Source organism: Mauremys reevesii, linkage group 7, assembly GCF_016161935.1.
Source record: "Mauremys reevesii isolate NIE-2019 linkage group 7, ASM1616193v1, whole genome shotgun sequence".
NCBI lineage: Eukaryota > Metazoa > Chordata > Testudines > Geoemydidae > Mauremys > Mauremys reevesii.
Window position 1 is genome coordinate 125,490,902 of NC_052629.1, and position 26,891 is coordinate 125,517,792.

A 26,891-nucleotide genomic window follows, 5' to 3' on the forward strand; every position below is an offset into this window, starting at 1 on the left:
CGCCCCTCCCCACGTGCCCAGGCCCCCCTCACAGCGCCAGGGCCGCGCCTCCCCACGTGCCCAGGCCCCGCCCCACGGCGCCAGGGCCGCGCCCCTCCCCACGTGCCCAGGCCCCCCCACGGCGCCAGGGCCGCGCCCCCCACGTGCCCAGGCCCTCCCCACGGCGCCAGGGCCGCGCCCCTCCCCACGTGCCCAGGCCCCCTCACAGCGCCAGGGCCGCGCCCCCACGTGCCCAGGCCCCTCCCCCCACGGCGCCAGGGCCGCGCCCCCTCCCCCCACGTGCCCGGGCAGCACCAGCCTCAGGCCGGGGTGCAAATAGAGGGTTTATTTTCTAAGACTCAATAGATTTTCTTCCTTCCAAATAAATACAAACGAGCGTCTGACCGTGGCGGGAGGAGGAGACGCGAGTCCAGTGGGGGAGGGGGCAGGCAGGGCGCAGCCGCTCCCCACAGCGACCGTATCAAAGTGTGCGCGTAAGGAGATTACAAAGAGGCCCGGGCTACCCAGGCTGGAAGGGCCACGATGGGAAGCGCTGTTCAGTACCAAACTACTTCCCCCGGACCCTGAAACGGGCTACAAATGAGAATAATTTAAATTCTCCCGTCTGTACAGTATTTACAGCGCCCTTCCCCCGCTGGAGCTGTGCCCCTGCCCGCGGGGGGAGGCACCAGCCCCAGGGAACTGGGCCTGGCTGGGCACCTGCCCTGCCCCTGGGAACACGACATTCAAGCCAGGGAGCAGGGACAGGCAGGGCAGCACCCTAGAAGGGGAGGCTCTAGCAGTGCCAGCTGGAGAGGGGGGAGGGTGCAGAGGGTACTGCTGGGCACTGCACTCAGCAGCAGGCAATAGCTCCGCCTGCTTCTGCTCTAACCCACTCACTCCTGTGCTCAGCCCTGGCTGCTTTCAGGAGCACGCTCTGTCCCAGTGACAGGGGCAAGCTCCTGCTCCTGTACAGACCAGCTGCACTAAGTGCCCAGGACTGAGAGCCCTGTTTGCCCTGAGACTGAGAAGCCATGAGCAGAGCCAGTGGATCACCAAGGCAGCAGCTGGCATCAGTCACTCTCGCTGGAGTCGCTGCTCTGTTCGCCTTGCACCTTGTTGCGGTGCTGCATGGCACGGTGGTAAGCGATCTGCACAGACTTGCGGATGTTTGACTTGCGGCCCTCCAGCATCTTCTCCTTATCCAGGTCCTGGTTCACACCCAGTGGCACAAGCTTGGTCCGGGGCAGCCACTGCCTGGAGGAAAGGACATCACACCTCATGAGGCTTCCCATCTTCTGCATACCCCACCCCGAGCCTGGTGGAGTTCACTGACTCGCCCTCAGCACCCCATCCCCAGCAGGCCTTGCTCGGTCTTGCTGAGGGACCACAGAGCTGGCACACAACATGAGAAAGCCCTGGCTGGCCCTTACCAGGTGCGCTTGTTGTCAAAGAAGAGGACGAGGTAGAGATGCTCTCGTGCTTCCTGAGTCATCTGCTCTCCCAGCTTCAGCACCTCCAAGGGAGGCACTGGGATGGGGACGCCATGGTGGAACATACCCTCCCGTGGCATCTTCGGATCAATGATCTGCCAAACCAGCAGGGAGACAAAGGTGAGATCCCAGAGAAGGGGCAGAAGCCCCCCCAGCCCCACTAAGACACTGAGGAAAGCTTTTCCTGGGGGTATAAAGGCAGAATCAGGATGCTCGCTCCAGCTGGGAAAAAGCAGAGTGCTGCCCAGCCCCTAATAATCCACTCTCGCACCACCCCTCAGCTCTTGGCAGCTTTATGCCTTTGAACCCCCCCGCAGGGCTTGGTTTGACCAGTTCGTTCCCAAGTGTTGCGCTTAGAGCCCAAAGGCCCCGTGTTAGTGACTGCACTGCAAAGCGGCCGACTAACACCAGCTCCCTGAGCTACGTGTCTGTCACCATGACAACCCGAAGCAAAGGGGCTCCAGGTGTGCACAAAGACGCAACACCACAACCAGTTCAGGCGAAGTCACAGGGGCTCTCTCCTGCTCACACCCCCCCTTCAGAAACAGCCTTAGCTCATGCTTGTGTTTGCAATTCCTTGCCTTCCGCGATGGGCCTCTGGCATCACTGACAAGACAGCAGCTGGTGTACCGAGAGCACTGCCTACCATGCTGACCACCAGACTCTCAGCGCTTCCTTCTCTTTAGACTGCGAGTGGACTGGGGCAGGCTCTGCATACAGCACCTAGCACAGCTGAGCCTGGTCTGTAACTGGGCTCCCAGGCAATGCCACAGTACTAACAAACCAACTCTCTTGCTAGCCTCTGGGAAGAAGAGCCTCCAGCTCCCCGGGGACTGTGTCTCTGCTGCACTCACATGAGTGAAGCTGTATTGGAGACCCCAGAGCCTGCAGCTCAGCCTCCCGTTACCCTGGGGAGCAGATCTGCAGAGTGACAGGGGTATTTCCACGCTCAGGGCTGAGGCTGGAGCAGCACTTCCCGAGGTTCGATTGCTAGGTTTTTAAGGCCAGAAGGGACTTTCTAGTCTGCATAACAAAGGCCAGAGAGCGTCACCCAGCGACTCCTGCACTGAGCCCCACCACTGGGTCTGACTAAAGCAGGACCGGCTAAGAACTGAGGAACAGCTGGGGCCAGGATCACTAGCCTGGGGAGCCAGCCAGCTACATTCTAAAGGGGTTCACATAGCAGCAGCAGCACGGCCGTGCTGGGTCAGACCAATGGTCCAGCTAGCCCAGTGTCCTGGCTCTGGCAGTGGCCAGGTGCTGCAGAGGGAAATAGAACAGAACAGGGCTGTTATCCAGTCATCCAGCTTCTGGCAGTTGGAAATTTAGGGACACCCACAGCATGGGGTTGTGGCCCTGCCCATCCTGGCTAACAACCATTGATGGGCTGTCCCCCATGAACTGACAGTTCAACCCAGTCATACTTTTCTTCACAGCCCCTGGCAACGAGTGCCACACGAGAACTTCCTTGTGTTTTAAACCTGCCGCCTAATCGTGTTACGTGAAGAGGCAAATGATGCTTCCCTATTCACTCTCCACCTGTCATGACTGTACAGACCATGCATAAGTGTTCTCTCTGGCAGGCAGGGGGCAGAAGAGACCTGAGGCCACCCCCAAGAACAGGGCTACCCCACAGGATTCACACATTGGAGCAAATGGCAAATGTGCTTTAGCCCAAAGTGTTATGGGAAGCAGCAAGCCCCTTAACTTCCCCACTAGTCACAGGGCTCAGGAAGACTAGCCCACCATCGGCACAAGAGCAGTAAGCCTCCAGCCAGACTGGCCCAAGGATGGCAGTGACATGTGGTGCAGATCATCTGGGAGCAAGGGGAGGGGATTCCTAGTGTTCTGGCCATCCAGCAAGAGAATCCGTTCACTCCCTCACTAGGAGCCAGGTGAGATCCTGCAAGGGGAGGAAAAGGAGAGCTGAGGGCACCCACCAGTGCTGGGTACGATGGGTACCCCCTGCACTTAGCCCACACCAGGTCCAGGGCGTCCAGAGAGGAGTCTTCATCTTCCGACAACCACCCGGCTCCACGCCCAATGCTCTTCCGCACCACTGCGCCAAAGAAAAGAGGGGAAGAATTAGCACTGACGCTTCCAGACAGCGACAGGAGCTGGAAGCTGCTGGCCGAGGCTCAAGATACTCACTGCTGTGACCAACGCCTCGCCCAGCACCAACAGAGTAGGACTCATTCTCCGTTCCAGAAGTATCCTCGCTGCTGTCCTCTGGGAAGTTGACACGGGAGAAGGAGGGCTTCCCTCTGCCCTGCTTTGAGGGCGTCGTGCTGTGGGAAGGCAGGGAAGCAGTCCTGTTACTAGGTGCCACGTTACCTTTCCAGGCACTGCTTTCCTGTGCACTGGGGGGAGGGGATCCTTAGGACACCCATGCTTTGGGGAGGCGGCCAGCCAGTGCCCTCAGGAATAGAGCCCACAGCGCTCAGCAGAGGAACTGCCCACAATACTGTTCTACGATATGGGGCTCTCCAGTTGCCTTTGAAAGGGGGAGTCAGTGGTTAAGTGAGAAGGGTCCCCCCCAGATGGCATTCCACCCCACCCCCACCTGGGTCTTCACTCCAGGGCAGGCCTAAGGTCCCTCTGTCCACAGAGAGAAAGAAACTGGCACAATCCACCCAACCCAGCTGGCCTCCAGCAGACACATGTGCAGGAGCAACCTCTGTGCAGTTCTCTGGTTCGGGCTCTCCGGCCATGGCCTCACCAAGAGGACTGTTTGACAGCTGCCCCCAGGGCAGGGCTGAGTGCTGGCAGACGCATAGCAAGCCAGGCCCAATGAGTCCCAGACTCTGGGCCTTCTGCTCCTCAGCAGGCATGTCACAAACATACGTGGCTTTGGGCACTGCATGTGAGAGGAAGGGAGGCGCTGGAGCAGCCATGGTGGGTGCTGCAGCCTTGAAAGGGTTACTGCTAAATGGATTTACAAACAGGCTGAAGGCCCCACTCCTGGTACAGCCGCTGGGACAGAGCCACCTGGGCACTGTACCTGGTGCGATCCGAGGCAGCGCTGCTGCTGCTGCTGCTGCTGGACTCCGAGTCAGAGCTGCTCCGAGGAAGGCTGCAGTCGTTCCGGTAAACCAGGAAGCTCTTTTTAACTGGCTGGCTCCCGCCACTGAAGCCATTGGCTGACAGGTCTGCAGCAGAACCAGGCAAGGGACATCATTAGTCACACACACAGATCCAGCATGGCCCCCTCCAACCCTCGCTGCTGCAGCAGCCACACTCACCAATGGGAGGGTCTTCGGTGGATTTATCGCTGTCGCTCTCTGAGCTGGAACTTGGCCGTGGGCTCCTCCCTCTCTTCCGCTGGCGCTGCGACCCCTCCATTATTGGAAGCTGGGGGGGACCTATTGGGCTACTCCCATGCCCTGCAGCTAGCTGGCTATCCCGGTTCTTGGGTGGGCGTCCAGGGCGTTTTGGGGGCCCTGCGGTTTTGGGGTTCTTTTTGGAGAAGAGCACAGAAGTCCTCCTGCCAACCTCGTGTGCTGGGGTGGAGGAAGAGTTGGGGCCCAGACCTGGCAGAGAGGGGATGAGAGACAGCATGTTCAGAAGCTGGGCAGCAGGCTCTACCACGCTGCTCCACTCCCAGCTCCCCAGGAGAGCTCTGGAAATCTGCCCCCACAGCTCACACCTGCCTCCAGCGAGGCCATCGGGCAGCAGTGTGCAAACGCACGAGGGGAGAGCTGCGGGGAGCCCAGGGCTGGCACAAGAGAGCTGCAGATCAGCAGCAGAGCTTTGTAAGGAAGGGATAGTCCCATGCCTTCTCTCATCTTGCCACCACTGTCCTCACATCACCAAACCTGGGCAGTTGGCAGAGTTGCAGAGAATCCTCACCAGGGGGGATCTGCAGAGAAGCCTCCACCCTAGCAGTGCAGCCACTCCCCCTCATGTTCAGAGACACCGAAATCAACGAAAGGAAGCAAGATGAGCAGCAACAGCATCTCCCAAATTCCTCAGGCTCCAGCTGGGAGCTGCCCAGCCCTGCTGTGCCCCTGAAAAGCTACAGACATCTGAAGTGCTTGTGAAAAAGCTTGCACTTCCCTGTGCTAAAGGCCCAGCAAGCCTGCAGCAGGAAAGCAGTCCAGCCCCATGGAGTCCCACTGGGCCCCATGCCCACAGTCAATTCATGGCCTGTGGTTATTTCTGAAAGGGACTGAAGGATGGAATTTCTGCCATGCTCTCAAGGCAGCCAGGCCCAGAGCCTCCTTCCTTGTGCGTGCCAGGGAAGGGGGAGCTTGTAGGTGGTCAGTGGCTCAGCCCTTAGCTGCTGCATTGTTCTCCAGGCAGCCTAGCTCACCGGCCAACACTGCTGGCTCCCGTCCAGCTCTGATTCCGTCCTCTGCAGCCTGGCTCCATGGCACAGTGCAGGGAACACTCCCTGCCAGCCAATCAACTGCCTCGTGGGGAAAAGCTGCCGAGCAAGTGGCAGCTGCAGGCAGGTCCTGGCACAGCTGGGAGACAGGAAATGAAATGCTGGGCACCTGGTGCAGCAAAAAGGGAATCCTGGATTGGAAAATGCCCAACTCTACACTCTGGAGTTGGCAACTGTCCCATCTGAGACGGACAGAGCAGGCTATTGATCCCAGCTTTCCAGACTCCAGCAGGCAACACCTTCCTGGGTCATGTTCACGCATGGCCCTGTTAAGGTGTGCCAATGTGTCGGGTGTGGTAACCCTGCCCGGGCACTAGCCCCTGCAGCCCAGCAGCCCAGCACGCCGTCCTGGCGCGAGCCGGCCAAGGAGGGGGCTCGGGATCCACCCGAAGGGGCAGTTGGAAAGAGCTGGAGGGGAAGAAGGATGCAGAGGCTGAGCTAGCGAGCGGAGCTGGGGAAGGGATCAGATAAGAGAAGAACTGGGAAGCGAGAAAGAGGAAAGAAGGAAAAGGCGAAAGGTCTGAGGTCCGGAGACGCAGGAATGTCAGACCCGGGTCTGGGAGCAGACACTCAGCGAGGGAAATGGAGGGACGCGCAGGAGAGGGCGTCACAGCAATCCACCCGCTGAAACGGGACCAGCTCCAAAGGCAGTTTTAGCTTAAACCAGACCCTGCAAAGGGGAAGCGAGACCCCCCCCGCCTCAAGCCCATGCCCAGAGACTGAGCGTCTAGTGAGGCAATACAGGTCGAAGGGGCCCAGTGCCCAGGTGAAGGCCCCGAGTGAAGAAAGCTGCTTGGTGACAAACCGGGTGCAAAGGGACAGCGCCAGGGGCCAAGCCAAGGAGAGGCAAAGACCAGGCCAGCGAGAGCGGAGCTGCCCTGCCAGCCCAGGAGAGGAAAAGCTGCCCAGGCTGCTGGCGAGAGACCCCACGGCTCTGGACCGAGCTGGGCAGCGTGGCCAAGGCCCCCCGGGTCCTGAGCGGGGAGCCTAGAGCTGCCCCTTCGAAGCATCAGGCCTTGGCCACGGGCGGGCGGATTTCAGCTCCCTCCCAGCCCGTGTGTCCTGGTCTGCTCCGCCTCCCCTCCCGGTTAGCCCAGCCGGGTCACCCACTCCTCCCAGCAGGCCCCCGGCCCCTCCTGCTCTGCCCGCGCCCCCCGGCCTCTCCTCCCCAGGGGCCCAGCCCGACCCCCATCCAGAGACCCGCCCCCGGCCTCTCCTCCCCAGGGCCCAGCCCGACCCCATCCAGAGACCTGCCCCGGCCTCTCCTCCCCAGGGGCCCAGCCTGATCCCCATCCAGAGACCTGCCCCATCCAGTCTCCCCTGGCTCTGACCCCCCGCCTCTCCTCCCCAGGGGCCCAGACCAACCTCCATCCAGAGACCTGCCCCACCCGGCCTCTCCTCCCCAGGGGCCCAGCCTGACCCCATCCAGAGACCTGCCCCCATCCAGTCTCCCTGGCTCTGACCCCCGCCTCTCCTCCCCAGGGGCCCAGACCAACCTCCATCCAGAGACCCGCCCCACCCGGCCTCTCCTCCCCAGGGGCCCAGCCTGATCCCCATCCAGAGACCTGCCCCCGGCCTCTCCTCCCCAGGGGCCCAGCCTGATCCCCATCCAGAGACCTGCCCCCGGCCTCTCCTCCCCAGGGGCCCAGCCTGATCCCCATCCAGAGACCCGCCCCGGCCTCTCCTCCCCAGGGCCCAGCCCGCCCCATCCAGAGACCCGCCCCGGCCTCTCCTCCCCAGGGGCCCAGCCTGACCCCCATCCAGAGACCTGCCCCCATCCAGTCTCCCCTGGCTCTGGCCCCCCCCCGGCCTCTCCTCCCCAGGGGCCCAGACCAACCTCCATCCAGAGACCCGCCCCCGGCCTCTCCTCCCAGGGGCCCAGCCTGATCCCCATCCAGAGACCCGCCCCGGCCTCTCCTCCCCAGGGCCCAGCCCGCCCCATCCAGAGACCCGCCCCCGGCCTCTCCTCCCCAGGGCCCAGCCTGATCCCCATCCAGAGACTCGCCTCCCGGCCTCTCCTCCCCAGGGGCCCAGCCTGACCCCATCCAGAGACCTGCCCCATCCAGTCTCCCTGGCTCTGACCCCCCCCGCCTCTCCCCAGGGGCCCAGACCAACCTCCATCCAGAGACCCGCCCCACCCGGCCTCTCCTCCCCAGGGGCCCAGCCTGATCCCCATCAAGAGACCAGCCCCCGGCCTCTCCTCCCCAGGGGCCCAGCCTGATCCCCATCCAGAGACCTGCCCCCGGCCTCTCCTCCCAGGGGCCCAGCCTGATCCCCATCCAGAGACCCGCCCCCCGGCCTCTCCTCCCCAGGGGCCCAGCCCGCCCCCCATCCAGAGACCCGCCCCACCCGGCCTCTCCTCCCCAGGGCCCAGCCTGATCCCCATCCAGAGACCTGCCCCATCCAGTCTCCCCTGGCTCTGACCCCCGCCCGCCTCTCCTCCCCAGGGGCCCAGACCAACCTCCATCCAGAGACCCGCCCCCCCCCGGCCTCTCCTCCCCAGGGGCCCAGCCTGATCCCCATCCAGAGACTCGCCCCTCCCCGGCCTCTCCTCCCCAGGGGCCCAGCCTGACGCCCATCCAGAGACCTGCCCCATCCAGTCTCCCTGGCTCTGACCCCCGGCCTCTCCTCTCCAGGGCCCAGCCCGACCCCCATCCAGAGACTCGCCTCCCCCTCTCCTCCCCAGGGGCCCAGACCAACCTCCATCCAGAGATCCTCCCCACCCGGCCTCTCCTCCCCAGGGCCCAGCCCGACCCCATCCAGAGACCCGCCCCGGTCTCTCCTCCCCAGGGCCCCAGCCCGACCCCCATCCAGAGACCCGCCCCGGTCTCTCCTCCCCAGGGGCCCAGCCTGATCCCCATCCAGAGACCCGCCCCACCCGGCCTCTCCTCCCAGGGGCCCAGCCTGACCCCATCCAGAGACCTGCCCCATCCAGTCTCCCCTGGCTCTGACCCCCCCCCGGCCTCTCCTCTCCAGGGCCCAGCCCGACCCACATCCAGAGACCTGCCCCCACCTGGGCTTCCTCTCTGCCCCCATCCAGGCTCTCCCGGCTCCACCCAGGCTCCCCGCCGGTCCCATCCAGGCTCTCCCAGCTAGGGTGACCAGATGTCCCGATTTTGAGGAGTTTGACCCACATCCCGACCAGAGTATGGTCGGGACGCCATTTGTCCCAATATTTTGTTTCCTGGTCTTCCGCGGCAATTCGGCGGAGAGCCCTTCAGTCGCGGACGGTCTTTGGCAGCGGGTGCTTCTGTCTTTGGCGGCAAGGTTTATTACCCACCGCCAAAATACCGCCGAAGACCGTCCGCGACTGAAGGGCTCTCTGCCGAATTGCCGCCAAACTCCCGGATGGGTGAGTGTAAAAAAAACCAACCAAACAAAAAAAACCACTCCCTTGCAGCGATATTTTCCCCTTAACATCTAGTCACCCTTCTCCCAGCCCCACCCGGGCTCTCCTCCCAGTCAGCCCAGCTGGGTCAGCCCACTCCTCCCAGCAGGCCCCCCGTCCCCTCCCAGCACCCATCCAGGCTCTCCTCCCCAGGGGCCCGGCCTGCCCCCACCCTGGCTTCCCCCCATCCCGGTTCTCCAGGCCCCACCCCCACCTGGGCTCTCCTCCCAGTTAGCCCAGGGTAGCCCAGGCAAGCCGGGTCACTGCAGGGAACTGGCCAAAGGGTTCCATCAGCCGGCAGGGCAGGCCCCAGAGCTTCTTTCCCTCCCAGAAACCTGGGAAAACCAGCGTCTCCGGCTGGTACCCAATCCCCTCCGAGGGGCCCCGCTGCAAGGGGGAGCTCCCAGCCATCTAGTCCTGACACAATGCTTGGCACGTTCCTGGCCTCTCATGCCCCTGCAAGCTTGTAACGCTGCTCTTCAGGGCCACTAATGAGGAACCAAGGAAGGAGCAGGACCTCCTCCCACCCCAGCCGCTGCTTTGGAAGGTAAGGTCCATGGCTGCTGATTCTGCACACTCCACCCTTCTCAGGCCCTGCCCAGACATGGGGTTACACCAAGCCCCTGGGTATTACATGCTGTGCCAGGGTGTTGATACCACCCCCCAGCCAGTACCTTTGCCAGTTTCCTGGCTGCTGCTCTCCTCTGCAGCGCTGTCGGTCTGTATGTCCTTCTCACAGGGGTGGTGGGCCTGCAGGATCCCCCTGGCGGAGGGGCCGTGCCTGTCCAGCACATCCCGTGGGTGAGCCAGCTTCCGGCGCAGGACTGTGATCTCCTTCTTGATCATCTTGGCACGGCGGGAGCGCCCGATGCTCTGCTTCCCAGCACTGACTTCGTCCAACTGCTCCAGCAAGATCTTAAGCTGCTCTTCCAAGGGCAGGTGCTTCTGATTCTCTGACAGCAGCAGCCGCACCTCCTCTGTGGGCACAAGGAGGGTCAGATGGGTGAGAGAAGCCAGGTAGTGTTTTGAAATTCCCTTCCTCCTGGAAAGGGGACATGGCAATCCAGAGGGGATTAACCCACAGGCACAGAACAGTCACCTGAAGGGGCCCAAGAGACGAGCTCCATGGGAAGGGAGGAGCCAAACAGGCTCAGTCTCAGAAATGCACAGAGAATAAGCCACATGGAGCTGAATGGGCCAGGGGTTTGCCACTGGATAGAGCAGCACAAGAATCAATTCATTAGAGGGGTGTCCTGGAGCAGAGAGGGGAGGGGAGGGTGTCCCCCCCCCCCAGCTCTGGGGAGACCCCACCTCCTGGGCCCTGTACTCAGCTCCAGGCCCCTCAATTCCTCCGGCTGCCCAGACTGCAAGGGCAGGGCCAGTCCTGCGGGTGGGCAGTCCAGGCGGTGGCCAGGGCGGCCCACCATGCGCAGGATTTGCCTGATTCTTACCTGACCTGCTGAGAGCCAGCTGGGCTAACAGAGGCAGCAGACAGGAAGGTGGAGCAGCAGCCTCTGGACAGCAGGGCGAGGGACCCGAACTGCCCCCCTCCCCCATGCTCCACTGCTGTGTGAAGTCCCCACTGCTCCTGTCTCCCACTCCTGTTCCTCCCTGGAGCCTCTCGCCACTCTGAACTGGGAGCATCCTCCTGTCTGCTATGCGGGGGGAGGGACTGATATCGGGGTGTCCCCCTCCCCCAGCCCATGAACTCGGTCTCCACTGAGCTGGGGTAACGGGACGGGGGAAATCTGTGTGTGCTGCTGCCTCTCCAGGTCCAGCAGCAGCTGCTTGTGTCTGAACAAGCCTTCAGATGCCTGACCCCGAGTGCTTTCTTAAAGAGACAGCACGCTCAACACGCACAATCCCCCCAACACACACACCTCACAGCACAATCCTGGTATCAGGAGCTGCTGCTCTTCTCCCTCTCCTTACACAGCCTGCAGGGAAAGTGAGCTGGATGCAGGGAGCCCTGATGTCGCTCCTTGCTCCCCCCCACAAACACAGCTCCCTAGCTGTGGGTGTGGGGGGGGGCGCAGAGGGGCGGGCAGGGGGTGCCGCAATGCCAGGTGCTCCGTCACTGCATCCAGGTCAGTTTTCCCATGTGGGTGCAGAAGGGGGTGCAGGGATTAGGGGCACAGGAGGGGAGTGCAAGGATTAGGGGTGAAGGGAGGGTGGAGAGCCCATGGGGGCCAGGGGCAATATGGGGGAGGGGGAGCATGCCACACCCACAGGGACCAGGGGCACCAAAATGCAAGTTCGCCCAGGGTGCCATGTTCCCTAAGGCCGGCCCTGGGAAAGGCAGTGCCCTCCATTCTCCACCCTTCCTGCCCCATTGGAGGGAGCTGACTTGGGGGCACATGACAGCAGCTTGCCAAAGGGCCCCGCATGGCACAATATGGATTATGTCACCCCCGAATCCTTAGCACAAGACCAGGAAAACCAGATTCTCTTGTTGCACCTGACCACGTGCACCAACAGCGCTGAGGGGCAAGCCAGGAAGCCCATCTCCATCTGCCAACCAGCAAAATGCACCTGACCCTCGGGGTCCAGAACTGCCCTGGGACTGGCCCTGTCTCTTTGGGGAACGGGCATGTGGGCTGGCTAGGAGACATAGCAGGAGGTGGCAGATATTGCCGGGGGAGGATGGGGGCACTAGAATTACATCCTGCCCTGGCCTCCAATGATCTAACAGGAATTCCCCGCTGTGACTTCCACGGGTGACCCTCCTGCAGCCTTTGCACCCTGGGATGGGGTGTCAATACCCACCCTCCTCAGTGTCTCGGTGCAGCACTTCATCCACAGGGATGCAGTGTGGAAAGTGCATGCCTGTCTCAAAATCAATGCCCATTTTCTCCGCTTGCCGGCGAGCCTGCCGCAGCACAGCTCCCCCTTGCTCTCGCAGCCGGACGGCCGCGCGGTAGAAGATTGTGTCCTTGGCATTGTATTTCAAGCAGTTGCTGACAATCAGGTTGAAATCTTCCTCAAAGTCATCCAAGTTCAGGTAGCGATAGGCCTCCAGGTTCTGCTTCATGGTATAGAAATCCATTGGCTTCTTGATATGATCTAGGTAGTCTGGGACCTGCACAGGGAGAACAGCCAGAGCTGAGCCTGGAGTCACACCTCAGAACTACCTGCTCCAAGAAAACAGCTGTTAGAAGAATCCAGTCCTGGTGCTTTGCCCCAAATGGCGTTGCATACCCTGCAAACACTGCCCGCTCTGTGTAGACACAGGGAATGGCACTACCAGACTGGGGCTAGGCATACTGCAGCCCAGCCCAACACCGGGAGCAATACAACTGGAGGCATTTCAGAGTTGCCATTGCTCACACCACAGCCCCAGCCCCAGCCCTCTCCTCTGGCTGGTGGCAGGCAGGAATCCGGCCCAGGCTCTGGAATCCCCAGGGCATGGCAGAGGCTTGCCTTCCTCCCAGATGGGTTGGAGGGGGTGGGATTTCATAGCCCAGTTACAGAGGGCTCCAAGATGTACAACACACAGAAGAATTGCCAGAGTGGGGCAGCAGGCGCAGGCAGGCACAGCCCCGGCGAGAGAAAACCGAGAAGGACACAGTTGACAGACTCAGAGTTTTCCACTGCACCCACTCAGGAGAAGTCTGATGCCAAACTCATTTCATGTCTATGCCTAGACAGAGCGCTTCCCAGGGAACGGATGGGAGCGTGCTGAGGGTCCCACTGCACCCTGCCTTTCCAAGCAAGGAGCCCCGCTTGCCTGGCCCGGCCCACCATGCCCGCACAAGAGGAACACGGACCATTCATCTCTCTGCCAGTCCCTGTACCAGGCTACAGTCCCAGCTGTGCTCAGCTCAGCTGCCCACATCCCCACTTGGCTAAGTCCCGGGCCGCCGCTAGCTGTCTGGAGAGCACCATTTGCTGCCTTTGGCGTGGGCAGACGGGGGTTGAGTTTGAGTGAAGTAGAAATCCGGGGGGAGGGGGTTCTTACTTCGTAGATTTCTGTTACCTCAGACAGAGGGACCGGCTCGCTGAAGATGTTGCCCGTGTCCTTCTCCTGGAGCTGCTCGAGAGTCCTGCGGAGGAGGATGAGGAAGGGGGTCAGCTGCATCTCCAGCGCCACCTGCTGGATTTTAATCTGAAACACAAGAACAGGGCGGGACTGAGCCTTGGCCTCCTGGACCTGTGCTACAGCCCTTGGGACGCAGACAAGGCTCTGGGTGCGATCTGGACTTCAGAGAGAAAAGAGGAGCCATTTCCCAGCTGCTTCGAGAAGCCAACCTCCCTGTGCGATGGCGGCACGCAGGATACTCTGACTCAGTGTGTCAATGCCAGTGAAAAGCAGAGATGCAGGAACAGCACCTGCACTTCCCAAAGCCCCACCCCCCTTCAGACCCTGCTGGGGCAGGGCACAGCGTAAACACACACCGCCGCACGGCATAGACAGGAGAATCAGCCAGTACCCACGGGGGGACCTGCGCTCCCCTCCCTCCCCCACACTCAGGTCAGGAATCTGGGCTCGCCCCAAGCTCCTGCAGGAGGGGCCTGTGCTGTCACCCCCAAGCTCCCAGGAGGGACACACAATTGTTACCGTCTCTCTCTTGAGCTTCTCCCGTTTGCGTATCAGCTCCACCAGCAGGCGCGCGCGCTCTAGGTCATGGCGGAGGCGCTGCCATGATTTCAGCTGCTCCTTCAGGGCCCAATTCTTATCCTCTGTCTCCCTCTGCAGGAACATCAGAGACCATGAGATGGAGGGAAGCAGCTCCCTGTGGCAGTGTGCTGGCACTCTTTCCCCCGTGAAGAGGGAGGGGCCTGACATTTTCAGAGGTGACTTGAGGATTCCGGCACATCCGAAAATGGGCTGATTTCCAGCCAGTGCCAAGCACCCTAGGTGTCTCAAGTTGGGTGGTCGCTTCTGAAAATGCAGACTCCTAGTCCCTGGGGTTAGAGAGAGACCCTTCCCAACGTGACCCAACACAGCACTGCCTGCCAAGTCTGCAGCTAGATAAAGCTGGTGTGCCTCTGCAGCTGCTCAGAGCTCTGCTAAAGGGCAGTGGAGCAGAGCTAATAATACTCTGGTCAGTTTCGCTGCTGGGGCAGCAGGGAAATGGTGAATTTCACTCTGCTGAGGATAGCTGGGGCAAGTGCTGGAGCTGCTCTCCAGGAGCAGCCCACAAACCTGAGAAGGAGCAGAGTAGGGGAGACCTCTGCCCCATCCCAGCACCTGGGGTGCCAGAGAAGAGGTAGAGTGACAACCATGAGCCAGGAGGCTCTAAGGTGGTGAGCAGGGAGCAGAAACCCCCTGCTCCTTTCCAGAAACCAGAGGCACCCACTAGTGACAGGCTGATGCAGACGGTAGGAACAAGCAGGGCTCAGAGCCAGAACTCTGGTAGGAATTCCTGCAGCAGGAATGGGGGACTGTGCTTCTCCCCGGGACACTGCTCTGGACCTCCCTAGTGGGCCCTCCACTCTCACCTGGCCTCTGGCTAGCTCTCTGTGGTAGGTTTTTCCAACCCCTGCCAGCTGGAGACAGGCAGGAGAGACCAAGGCAGCCAGACACACACTTTGCACCCTCCCCACGGCGAGCTTTGGAAGGTCAGTGCCTGGCAAGTCTCAGATGCTGAACACAGTAGAGAATGGGGAAGCAGCAGTGGTGGGGAGCTGGGACTGCCCTTTCCTCCGAAGGACAGTTTGGCCCATTCTCCAGCATGGCTCTGAAACTGCAGGCATTACAAGCAGGAAATGCTTCGGCCCCAGGGCCCTGGGATGCACAACGCACACAGGACATCAGCACCCAGAGCCCACCCCGTACCTGGTCACAGTTCCTTTGTGACTGCAAGTGTGTCTGCAGCCGGCGCAGCAGAGGCACCCCATTGCGGGACTGTCTCTTCAGGGTCCAGTAGCTGTGAAGTCTCTGCATGAACTGGCTCTTCCTCGGGATGGTTAAACGGTTAGTGATCTTACTGAGCCTAGGGAGGGAAGGCACGTACATGATCAGTCAGGTGAGCCCTGCCACTGCCAAATCAGGCCCAGCGAGAGGTGCCTAGCCACACAAGACAAACCCCAGGGACCCAGCTCAGGATTGGCTGGGGGAGTTTCCTGCAAGGCAGCAGTCCAGCCAAGAAGGGCGTGGGACTGACAGGCTTCTCTGCAGGACTGTGCTGCATGGCATTCTGACCTCAAAGCCAATAAGAGGAAACACTTTATTCACACAACATGTAGTCAGTCTGTGGAACTCTCTGTCACATGATCTCACTGAGGTCAAGAACTTCAGGGCTTAAGCCAGTTTCTACCTATTAGAGACCAGGATAAGGTCTAATGTGGGGGGCAGACCATCACTACTGGGGGGTTCTCCTTCCTCTGAAGCTTCTGGGGCTGGTCACTGACAGATCCAGAAGACGGGACTAGATAAACCCCGGGTCTGATCCAGTCTGGCAATTACTATCTCCTTGCAAAGCCCCACTGCTCTGCTGGTTACCAGCCCTTCATCCTCTTACCCAGCTCACTTAGTGAGGCCACTGTACAACTGACATGCTCCCTGTCCTGCTTGGATGGTAAACTGTGGGTCAGGAGACAGCTAACGGGAGGTGAGAAACCCCATGAGGACACCACAGATCCTTAGATTAGTTGGCCCTTGTGGTCCTGGCTAACCTTATGGGTCTGTGGAGCACAGGCAAAGGCCAAGGGTTTTCCTAGTTCCCACAACTTTGAATTGTGCTCCAGAGGAGGGCAGGTACCACCACTCCAGGCTGGGAGATGGGGCTGGGTTAACAGCCAGCATAAAGTTAGTGCCCTTCCTGGAACACTCACATGGTGTCCCAGCAGCTAGCTCCATTCGGCACAGACTTCCTCAGGAGGATGGCCTTGGCCCTAACAAAGAGCTGAAGGAGCAGCAGGGCCAAGGGGAGAAATACAAACCAAGGCAGATAAATTAACAGTACCCCCTTTCTTCTACAATGGTTTGTTCCAAAGTCCCTGAGGTTAACATAACAGGAAAAGACCCCTGGGAACCCCCAGCTGCTTCCTGACCTGTCCCGCCGCGCTCACTCTGCCGTTAGACTAACAGCAGCCACCTCCTGCTCCTTCCGGCCCCAGCCACCTTCACGGAGCAGCACAGCGGAGAGAAGCTCAGCTTGGACTTATGAAACTGGCTGCAAGCCCCAGAGCCACACTGCTTGCAGGATTCACCAGCGAAGCCACCGAGCAAGGAATGAAATAAACCAGAGCTTGGCGGGGCTAATGACAGGAATACAGACAGTCTGGACCGGGGGGGCAGCAGGAGCCCGAGGCAAGGGCGGGGCAGGACCCCAGGGCAAGGGGCTGTACTGGGAGGTGGTGAGTGGGGAGCGCAGGACCCTGAGGCAAAGGACTGTCCGGATAGAGGGGAGGGTGCCAGGGGCCATACCTGTGAGGTGGGATGCAGGGCACTGACACCACAGGTGCTGCCGCTCGCTTTTCTGCCAAGATCTTCCTTGCCTTCTTCATTTTGATTCTGGATTTGGCCTTTGCCTTCTTCACCTTTTCTGAGCTCCAGCCTTTGCCCTCCTCCTCCTCCTCCTCGTCCTCCTCCTCCCCTTCGCTGTGGGAGAGGGCGGGGAGCCTGCGCACAGAGCCGGGTGGGGTGTGGATGTCACAGTAGGCAGTTTTGCGCACACTGAAGGAAGTGCCGTTTGCTCCCGTCTCCCGGACGGGCTCCATTTTCATGTAGAGTCCAGCCTGCTGGGCACAGGTGACATGGAAGGCAGTGTAGCAGTTGGCCTTATGGCACTGGATGCAAGCCCCAGAGCCACGCTGCTTGCAGATGTAGCAGGTCAGCTTCCACCGGGCAGGTGGGATGTGTTCAATGCTGTCTATGGGCTCCAGGAACACAGTGTTGGCAAAGCAAACCTCTGGAATCCAGAGGGCACAGACCACATGTGCCCAGCGCCCATCGTCTGTCTGCTTGAAAGCACCGCCCTTGTTCGGGCACAGAGCACAGTCCACTGCCCTGGAGGGGGACTGGAGACACCTTCTGCAGAGCCACTGGCCCTCGGGGATGTAGGGCACCCCGTAGCACTCCTGATGGACAGCCAGGTTGCACATGTCACAGAAGAGAATGACGTTGCTGTTCTGACACTCTCCATCATTGCAGATGCAGCAGACTGCGTCCTCATCAACCAGGGCATTGGGGTCCCCCTTGTTGTGACTCTCAAAGTAGGACTCCTTCTCCAGCCGGTCCATTAAGTACTCAAAGATCTCCTGGGGAATGGGACTCACACCCTCCGTCTTCCGTCGGTCATTCATGATGTCCAGCCAGATATAATCTTCCTCGTCCATGTCATACTCCACCTCCTCATCCAGCTCCTCCGCTGACTTTTCAATGTACCTGAGAGGCATGTAGAGAGGGAATGAGTGACTGGGAGGAACCAAGAGCTAGTGCAGCCTAACCTCCCAAAGGGACCAGAGGGGGAGATTTGACCACCATGGCCACGAACAAGCCAGAAAGAAAAAGGAAGGGGAAGGAACCCACTGAAATGGGATATGTTGTGCATGCCCCTTTTCTCAGTTACTGAGCAGAACTGCAGTATGCTGGTGCGGCCGGCACAACGCAGCAAGGACACTGCACCAAACAATGCTCCTGCTTGGCAACTGATGAAGCTTGGAGTATCTCATGAAGGCAAGGCAACCACATGGAACATGGTACCAACCCCCAGGCAAGTTCCCATGTGCTCCGGGGCCATATAACCTAACAGGTTGGGTAGTTCAGCTATTCTCATGGGCCGGCTGCCACATCAAGTCCCACTTGGGATCTTTTCTTCACACGCGTAAGAGGAGAAACGCTTACGTTCTGGAGCAGATTCTGCGCCAGTTACACGGAGCAGATACAGGGTATGTCTACACTGCAATAAAACACTGCGGCTGGCCTGGGTCATCTGCGAGACAGTAAAATTGCAGTGTAGACTTTTGGCTTGGGCAGGAGGTGGGCTCTGAGACCTGCAAGGGGGGAGGGTCCCAGAGCCTGGGCTTCGGTCCGAGCCTGAACGTTTACACTGCAATTTGCTAGCCCCCAGTCCAAGTCCATTGACATGGCCCAGTCACGGGACATACCCTCAGGAACCGCCAGGCTCCTGTTCCACCACCTGCTATGGGATTGTACCAGTGAGAAAAGGTTTGATAACAAGAGAGGTTTTGTCAGCCAGACAAGAAGTGGGAACCAACGAGTCCCCAGCTTACAGACCCCGGCCCAGGGCTAACGGGACACCACAAAGGGAAGCAAAAGAAAAAGTCCCTGGAGCCTGCAACAACAGTGCAGCAGGATCTGTAGGATTCACCTCCCCAGAGAGGCACTAGAGAGGCCCATAGCAGAATCAGACAGGTACCATGTACACTGTGCCTGGACAAAGTACTAGACAGTGGGGAACAATCCTGCCCCAGTCCCTGGGGGACAGCTTAGATGAAACCTAGCAGGGAGTCCCCCGCCCTCCAACGTGCAGATGGTACCTGTAGTAAGAAGTGGGGCGAGGAGGTGCATCGGGGGTGTCCTGCTCAAGCTCCCGGTACACCACCTCTGGGAGTTTGGGGGTGGTGCCTGCGGAGGCGCTGTGGTGATGGTGGTGGTTGGAGTCCTTGCGCTTCTCCTTGTTCTTGTGCTTGCCAGCTTTAGGGGTGGTGGCCGGGGTCTCTGTGTTCTCCTTGTTGCTCCCGTTCTCCGGCACCTCCTCAGGAGCCTCCTCATCCTCTGACACCACATCGAGGTTGTCAAAGATGCTAATGCGGTGCACGCGCCCATGCAGGTCCACTTCCACCATGCGCTGGGCCTGGGCGTAGGTCATCACTTCACGGCTTGGCGATTGTGAGGTCTCCGAGGGGCTGGGGGACTGCTTGTTGGCGGTGCGGGCCTGGCGCCCCTTCTTCTTGTGTTTGCGGATGGGAGTATGCTGGGGTGGAGGGGGGTTGTCATGGTCATAGTGGTAAAGATGGTACTCGATGCCGCTGTAGCTCTTGTAGATTTTGCGGCAGGTGCCCACAGGGCACTCATACGGGGGCTTGGTTGCCCGCAGATTGTGGCAGAATGTCTTCACATCAAAGTCCACCCCCATGGCGTCACCTCTGCTAGGGAGAGGAATGAGACACAGGTATGGGGTGCGGTTATGTGCCCCCCAACCTCCCTGTGGACTCATCCACCCACCCTCAACCCTCACCCTCATCTCCTGTGGGCTCATCTTCCCGCAGCCCTGGGGCTCTCCCCCCATCCCCCCAATGCTCACATACCCACCCCCAACCCTCACCCTCTGCAGGCTCATCTTCCTGCAGCCCTGGGGCTCTCCCTCCATGCTCCAAACCCCCCTGGGCTCATACACCCGCCCCCAACCCCTGGCCTTCATCCCCTGTGGGCTCATCTTCCTGCAGCCCCGTGACTCTCCCCACGGTGCCTCGAACCCCCCTGGGCTCATACACCCGCCCCCAACCCTCACCCTCATCCCCTGCGGGCTTATCGTCCTACAGCCCCGTGGCTCTCCCCATCCCCTGGGCCACACACCCGCCCCGACCCCGGTAACCCTGACCCCTGGGCCCACACACCGCCCCGCTGCTCCCAACCCCTGGGCCCACACCGCCCCTGCTCCCATCACCCCTGGGCCCACACACCGCCCCGACCCCGGTAACCCTGACCCCTGGGCCACACACCCGCCCCTGCTCCCAACCCCTGGGCCCACACACCGCCCCGACCCCAGTAACCTGGACCCCTGGGCCCACACCGCCCCCCATACTCCCAGCCCCCGGGCCACACCGCCCCTGACCCCGGTAACCCTGACCCCCTGGGCTCATACACCGCCCCAACCCTCACCCTCATCCCCTGCGGGCTTATCGTCCCACAGCCCCGTGGCTCTCCCCATCCCCTGGGCCCACACACCTGCCCTCAACTTCTCCATGCTCCCAGCCCCTGGGCCCACACACCGCCCCTGCTCCCAGCCCACAGCCCGTGGCTCTCCCCCATCCCCTGGGCCCACACACCTGCCCTCAACTTCTCCATGCTCCCAGCCCCTGGGCCCACACACCGCCCCCTGCTCCCATCCCCTGGGCCCACACACCGTCCCCGACCCCGGTAACCCTGACCCCTGGGCCCACACACACCTGCCCCCTGCTCCCAGCCCCTGGGCCCACACCCGCCCCGACCCCGGTAACCCTGACCCCTGGGCCCACACACCCGCCCCTGCTCCCAGCCCCCTGGGCCCACACACCCGCCCCTGACCCCGGTAACCCTGACCCCTGGGCTCACACACCCGCCCCTGCTCCCAACCCCTGGGCCCACACACCTGCCCCTGCCCCCGGTAACCCTGACCCCTGCCCACACACCTGCCCCCTGCTCCCAGCCCCCCCGGGCCCACACACCCGCCCCCGACGGACCTGCCCGGCCCCGGCCCCCCGGGGCTCATCCGCGGGGCAGCGGGCCTGGGGCTCACCGGCCGCCCGGAGGCCGCGGTCAGCGGCGGAGCCCGGTCGCTGCGGGCGGGGGCGGCGGGGCCATGGCGGCGGCGGGGCCGGGCCGGGCCCGGACCAATGGAGGCTCCGGCGGCTCCTGGCGCGGGGCGGCCCCGCTGGTAAAGCGCCTCGCGGCCCTTAGCAACCGCACTTTCGCCACGGCCGGGCGGGACAGGAGAGCGGGCTGGGCCGGGCCGAGCCGGGCCGGGCGAGGCGGGGCCGGGGCTGGCTGGCGGGCCGGGGCGGGCCGCGCCCTGCAGCCACCCCCAGGAGTCGGGCCGCGCCGAGCCGGGCGAGGCGAATCTGCGGCCAGGAATCAATGGCGGCTCCGGCCCAGCCAATGAGCGCGGGGGCCCCGGACGCCTGGGTTCTCTCGCTGCTGGCGGTTCGAGGAACAGACCCCGCCCCCCGCGCGGAGCCGCCCCAGCTGGACCGGCCTGCGGCCAGCCGGGATAGGCCATGCGGGCAGGGGATGCAGGGGTTTGGCAGGGGATGGGGAGGAGGGCTGAGGGGATGGGAGAGGGACACAGGGGATGGGGAGGGAGGGCTGTGGGGATGGGCAGAGGACGCAGGGGATGGGGGAGGAGGGCTGTGGGGATGGGCAGGGGACACAGGGGATGGGGAGGAGGGCTGTGGGGATGGGCAGGGGACACGGGGATGGGGAGGGAGGGCTGTGGGGATGGGCAGAGGACACGGGGATGGGGAGGGAGGGCTGTGGGGGATGGGCAGGGGGACACGGGGATGGGGAGGGAGGGCTGTGGGGGATGGGCAGGGGACACGGGGATGGGGAGGGAGGGCTGTGGGGATGGGCAGAGGGGACACGGGGATGGGGAGGGAGGGCTGTGGGGATGGGCAGGGGACACGGGGATGGGGAGGGAGGGCTGTGGGGATGGGCAGGGGACACAGGGGATGGGGAGGAGGGCTGTGGGGATGGGCAGGGGATGCAGGGGATGGGGAGGGAGGGCTGTGGGGATGGGCAGGGGACACGGGGATGGGGAGGAGGGCTGAGGGGATGGGCAGGGGACACGGGATGGGGAGGAGGGCTGTGGGGATGGGCAGGGGACACGGGGATGGGGAGGAGGGAGGGCTGTGGGGATGGGCAGGGGACACGGGGATGGGGAGGAGGGCTGTGGGGATGGGCAGAGGGACACAGGGATGGGGAGGGAGGGCTGTGGGGATGGGCAGAGGGACACAGGGATGGGGAGGGAGGGCTGTGGGGATGGGAGGGGACACGGGGATGGGGAGGAGGGCTGTGGGGATGGGCAGGGGACACGGGGATGGGGAGGAGGGCTGTGGGGATGGGCAGAGGGACACGGGGATGGGGAGGGAGGGCTGTGGGGATGGGCAGAGGACACGGGGATGGGGAGGAGGGCTGTGGGGATGGGAGGGGACGCGGGGATGGGGAGGGAGGGCTGTGGGGATGGGAGGGGACGCAGGGGATGGGGAGGGAGGGCTGTGGGGATGGGAGGGGACACGGGGATGGGGAGGAGGGCTGTGGGGATGGGCAGGGGACACGGGGATGGGGAGGGAGGGCTGTGGGGATGGGCAGGGGACACGGGGATGGGGAGAGGAGGGCTGTGGGGATGGGCAGGGGACACGGGGATGGGGAGGGAGGGCTGTGGGGATGGGAGGGAGATGCAGGGGATGGGGAGGGAGGGCTGTGGGGATGGGAGGGGACACGGGGATGGGGAGGAGGGCTGTGGGGATGGGCAGGGGACACGGGGATGGGGAGGGAGGGCTGTGGGGATGGGCAGGGGACACGGGGATGGGGAGGAGGGCTGTGGGGATGGGCAGGGGACACGGGGATGGGGAGGAGGGCTGTGGGGATGGGCAGGGGACACGGGGATGGGGAGGGAGGGCTGTGGGGATGGGCAGGGGACACGGGGATGGGGAGGAGGGCTGTGGGGATGGGCAGAGGGACACGGGGATGGGGAGGGAGGGCTGTGGGGATGGGAGGGGACGGGGGATGGGGAGGAGGGCTGTGGGGATGGGCAGAGGGACACAGGGATGGGGAGGGAGGGCTGTGGGGATGGGCAGAGGGACACAGGGATGGGGAGGGAGGGCTGTGGGGGATGGGAGGGGACGCAGGGGATGGGGAGGGAGGGCTGTGGGGATGGGCAGGGGACACGGGATGGGGAGGGAGGGCTGTGGGGATGGGCAGAGGGACACGGGGATGGGGAGGAGGGCTGTGGGGATGGGCAGAGGACACGGGGATGGGGAGGAGGGCTGTGGGGATGGAGGGGGGGACGCGGGGATGGGGAGGAGGGCTGTGGGGATGGGCAGGGGACACAGGGGATGGGGAGGAGGGCTGTGGGGATGGGAGGGAGATGCAGGGGATGGGGAGGGAGGGCTGTGGGGATGGGCAGGGGACGCAGGGGATGGGGAGGGAGGGCTGTGGGGATGGGCAGGGGACACGGGGATGGGGAGGGAGGGCTGTGGGGATGGGCAGGGGACACGGGGATGGGGAGGGAGGGCTGTGGGGATGAGAAGGGGGACGAGGGGATGGGGGAGGAGGGCTGTGGGGATGGGCAGAGGGACACGGGGATGGGAGGGGACGCAGGGGGGATGGGGCGGGAGGGAGGGCTGTGGGGGATGAGAAGGGGGATGCAGGGGGGATGGGGAGGGAGGGCTGTGGGGGATGGGCAGAGGGACACAGGGGGATGGGGAGGAAGGGCTGTTGGGGATGAGAAGGGGGACGCAGTGGGGATGGGCAGGGGGGCATTGGGAGGGAGGGATGGAAGGGGCATTTTGGGGCCCCTTTGCTGGTAGGTGTCTCCTGAAGTGTGCCGTGGCGGGTGGAGGCCAGCGGGAGCAGCGCCTGCCCTGTGCGGGGCCGGTAGGTGGTGCTGCTGCCCAGGGAACCTGTGTGCTCCTCCCCAGCAGTCGCTTTGCCTGGTTGCTCTGCGGTGGGACAGGTGCCTGGGCTGGGGACAGGAAATGCCCCGTGTGACACCTGCCTGACCCTGTTCTTCATAGATTCCGAGGCGGGAAGGTCCCTGGTGCTCACCTCGTCTGAGCCCTGTGTAACCGAGGCCAGAGACCTGCCCCCCTCCATAACCCCTAGAGCAGAGCTGTTAGAAAACAGCCACGCCTGGTTCAAACCCTGTGGGACATGGCATCCCCCAGGCCCGCAGGGAAGTTGTTCCAAGGGTTAATTACTCCTCTCAAACCAGGGAGCATGGAATTATCCAGTCCTAGTGCACGTGTTTCCACACCGAGTGCCCCCCAAAACTCAAACCCTCCAGGAATTGAGCGCAAGAGGCAGCGGTGCCCAGTGGATGAAGCCCTCCACTGAGGTTCCTGACTGTGCTGCTGGGTGGCCTTGGGCAAGTCCCTGCCCCTCCCACCCCTTGTCTATTTACACGCCGAGCTTGACTATCAATGTTCATCTTGTGATGCTTTCCAGTGGAGTGGGGGCCTGATCTCTGCTGGGCGGGGAAGGGGCTGGACAGTGGGTGTGTGCAGCACCTGGCACAATGATGGCTGAGCTCTGTTGGAGGGAGGGGAGGCTAGGGGCTGTGCAGAACCCGGCACAGTGGGGCCCTGATCACAGGCATAACCATAATATAAAATGCTTTCAAGGCTTAGCAGAGAGCCAGGCCTACTAACCGCATGCTTCATTTATAATAGAACCCCCCCCCAGCCCCCATGGCTGTGGGGCACGCAGGAGTAAAGCCGTATTGGAGACCCTAAAGTCAGCCCCTCAGCCTCCGATTACTGTGGGGGGCAGAGCAAGAACAGGCCCGTTCCTCGACTCTGGAGTGTGTCTACATCTGTGCGATGCCCAGTGCAAAGGTGAGTTGGGGGGCCCAGAGCAGCTCCCTCCATGCTGCAGTGCCAGAACCCACCCAGGGGATCAGTGCTTCCTGCGGGGAGCCGCTGGGCCCCAGGGGTCTGTGAAGGCAGATGGTTCTGGGTGCTGCCCACCTGCCATCGAGCAGTGATATCTGGAGGGGCTGCTGCCACTGCCTGTTTTAAGTGATGCAGGCTCAGGCCCTGAGTGCTCTGTGTGTCCCAGGACTGGCCATGATCTTTCAGGTTGGGGGGTTACTGCGAGGGCTCCATACTCAGGGCTGCGGCACAGCTAACAGCTTTCTGGGCGTGCAGGGGTGCTATGGCCACACGTGCCCATGCTGGTGAACGGCCATCAGTGCTCGTTTAGAGAGAAGTTAACGCAAGGGACATTGCTCTTGGCTGGCAGACGTCTCACCAAGCTGTGCCTGGTGCCCAGGGACTGGCTAGGATGCAGCCTGCCCTGATGTGCTGTGGGTAGATCACTAAAGCCCTTTACTGCTAACTGCTTCCTTAGCTGTAGGCTGTGCCAGCCCTATAATGCCTCGTGGCATGACAGCACACAACAGCCCGGCACAGAGCCCCCTCCCCCACCCCCCAGGGCAGCTGTGGTACTGTGTCCTGGCCCTTCCCCGCCCCCCACCGCACCACCTCAGCATGCCCAGCCTGTCACCCGGGAGTGTTCATACTAAAGTGTGTGTGGGGATGCGGCAGCTGCTTGGCCCATCCAGAGCAGGGAGGCAGGCCTGCAGCGACCTGCCCTGAACAGAGCTGGGCTCCCCAGCAGGTCCCACAGAGCCCAGCTGAGGCTGGGCGAGTTGCCGATTTATCGGAGCAGGGACTGATGCCCACCCCCAAGAGCTGCAGGGTCAGTCTGAAGACATGGCCCCGGCTAGGGTGTGCCCATGAATCCTGGGCTCACGCCCTGGGATGTGCCTGAGGCCCCATTAGCCCTGCCCCCAGCTCATCCATCTGCCCAGCTCAGACTGAAGAGCACGGGGGATCTGGGGCTCAATGCAGCCAGTCCCTGGCAACCATGGAGGCCGGGATTTCCTGGGCGAGAGCTCAGCACAAAGGAGCTGGTGGCCCAGTTGCCCCATGCCCTCACCCACGGTTCCCAGGGGAGATGGTGGGTGAGAGCCCCACTCAGGTTCAGAGGGAGGCAGCACTGGCCGAGCCGTGCAGCATGGAGCCCATTGCCCATGATCAGCAGGTGCCCAAGAAACAGCAGCCCCTGGCCGCAGCTCCACGCAGCATGGCACTGGGCCCGGGTGCGTGTGGCTCCCACACCCTGCTGCCATCTCAGGCCCAGGCCCAGGCCTGGCTCTGCTGGGAACACTGCCGCGGCCTGGAAGCCCTGCATGCCAGCCGAGAGCGCTGCCATGTCAGCAGGGAGCAGTGGGGGGACTGGCAGGAGAACGAGCCTGCGAGGCCTGAGCCAAGGCACTGCCCCAAGCCCCAGCACGACACAGGCACCAGGGCACCTACAAAGCTTTATTGGCAGGATCTGGACAGGGCAGGGCTCCGCACCCCCTTATTGGGCCAGTGGGGGGGGCCTGACGAGACACTGCTGAACACCTCTGACCCTGCCCTGCTCCCAGGCCCCTGGGCTGCCTGCAGCTGGCAGGGAAGGGAGCTCAGGCCAGCAGCTGCCCTCCCCCCAACAGAGGCACAGTGCCAGCCCTGCAGGCTGAGCCAGCCTCCAGGGCTGCATCCAGGGGGCGACAACCAGCTCGGCTCAGGCGGGCGCGTGCTGGGGGATGCGGTCTCAGGCCTGGCAGGAGCAGCAGTGTCTGATTGGCTTGGGCTGCACAGAGGAGGAGCTACTGTGGGTCAGTAGGGCGGGGCTTGATGTCGTGACTCTTCATGTAGGAGAGCAGCTGCTCCGGGATCTCGGCCAGCACGTCCTTGGCCAGGCGCGCCATGCTCAGCACCTGGTTCCCGGAGCGATCCACGTAATCCCGGAATGGCACGAACTGCAACACGAGACAGGCAGTGCTGGGCCACGGAGCACCGCGCTGCAGCCACCGAGGCGGCAGTGCTGGGCCCCCAGCTCCCCGCTGCAGCGCTGGGCCCCAGAGCACTGCGCTGCAGCCACCGTGGGGGCAGTGCTGGGCCTCCAGCTCCCCGCTGCAGCGCTGGGCCCCGGAGCACCGCGCTGCAGCCACCGGGGGGGGCACTTCTGGGCCCCGGAGCACCCCGCTGCAGCCACCGGGGGGGGCACTTCTGGGCCCCGGAGCACCCCGCTGCAGCCACCGGGAGGGCAGTGCTGGGCCCCCGAGTGCCCCCAGGGCACAGGGCAATGCAGGGCTCCCGCCGGGACCACCCAGGGGATTGGCCTAGGGAGTGGGAGCTCCGGAGCTCCGCTCTCGGTCCTGGGCCAAGTTCTCAGGTAAGCAACATCACACTCTGGCTTGAGGGAGAG

The 26,891-nt window shown here is 62.7% G+C and overlaps 2 protein-coding genes across 9 annotated transcripts in view; both read right to left on the bottom strand.

The window, feature by feature from the left end:
- Positions 1-310: 310 nt before the first annotated feature.
- BRPF1 (bromodomain and PHD finger containing 1) lies at positions 311-19,306 on the bottom strand. 3 transcript variants are annotated; one of them, XM_039546908.1, is made up of 13 exons: positions 18,695-19,306; positions 16,620-17,579; positions 15,027-15,183; positions 13,806-13,937; positions 13,224-13,352; positions 12,014-12,326; positions 9,922-10,224; positions 4,715-5,002; positions 4,474-4,621; positions 3,624-3,760; positions 3,413-3,531; positions 1,413-1,567; positions 311-1,236 (listed from the first exon to the last, which is right to left on the bottom strand). In XM_039546908.1, the coding sequence occupies exons 1-13, from the start codon at positions 19,291-19,293 to the stop codon at positions 1,053-1,055; spliced, it is 3,624 nt and encodes a 1,207-aa protein (XP_039402842.1). In that variant the 5' UTR covers positions 19,294-19,306; the 3' UTR covers positions 311-1,052. The 3 variants fall into 3 exon arrangements, with proteins under 3 accessions (XP_039402842.1, XP_039402841.1, XP_039402843.1); XM_039546907.1 differs by having other exon boundaries at positions 13,206-13,352; XM_039546909.1 differs by lacking the exon at positions 13,806-13,937 and having other exon boundaries at positions 13,206-13,352.
- Positions 19,307-25,144: 5,838 nt separating this feature from the next.
- Positions 25,145-26,891, bottom strand: part of CPNE9 (copine family member 9) — a 33,747-nt gene continuing 32,000 nt past the window's right edge. For all 6 annotated transcript variants that reach the window (XM_039482179.1, XM_039482178.1, XM_039482183.1 and 3 more), the window contains one exon: positions 25,145-26,442. In XM_039482179.1, coding sequence (XP_039338113.1) covers positions 26,290-26,442 — 153 coding nt within the window. In that variant the 3' untranslated portion in view covers positions 25,145-26,289. The remainder of the gene's footprint in view (positions 26,443-26,891) is intronic.

Coding starts and splice junctions, on each gene's coding strand:
- BRPF1 (XM_039546907.1), bottom strand. CDS start 19,293: ATGGGGGTGGACTTTGATGTGAAGACATTCTGCCACAATCTGCGGGCA. Junction 17,580..18,694: donor CGCCCCACTTCTTACTACAG/GTACCATCTGCA, acceptor CATGCCTCTCAG/GTACATTGAAAAGTCAGCGG. Junction 1,237..1,412: donor TTTGACAACAAGCGCACCTG/GTAAGGGCCAGC, acceptor CCTTTCCTCCAG/GCAGTGGCTGCCCCGGACCA.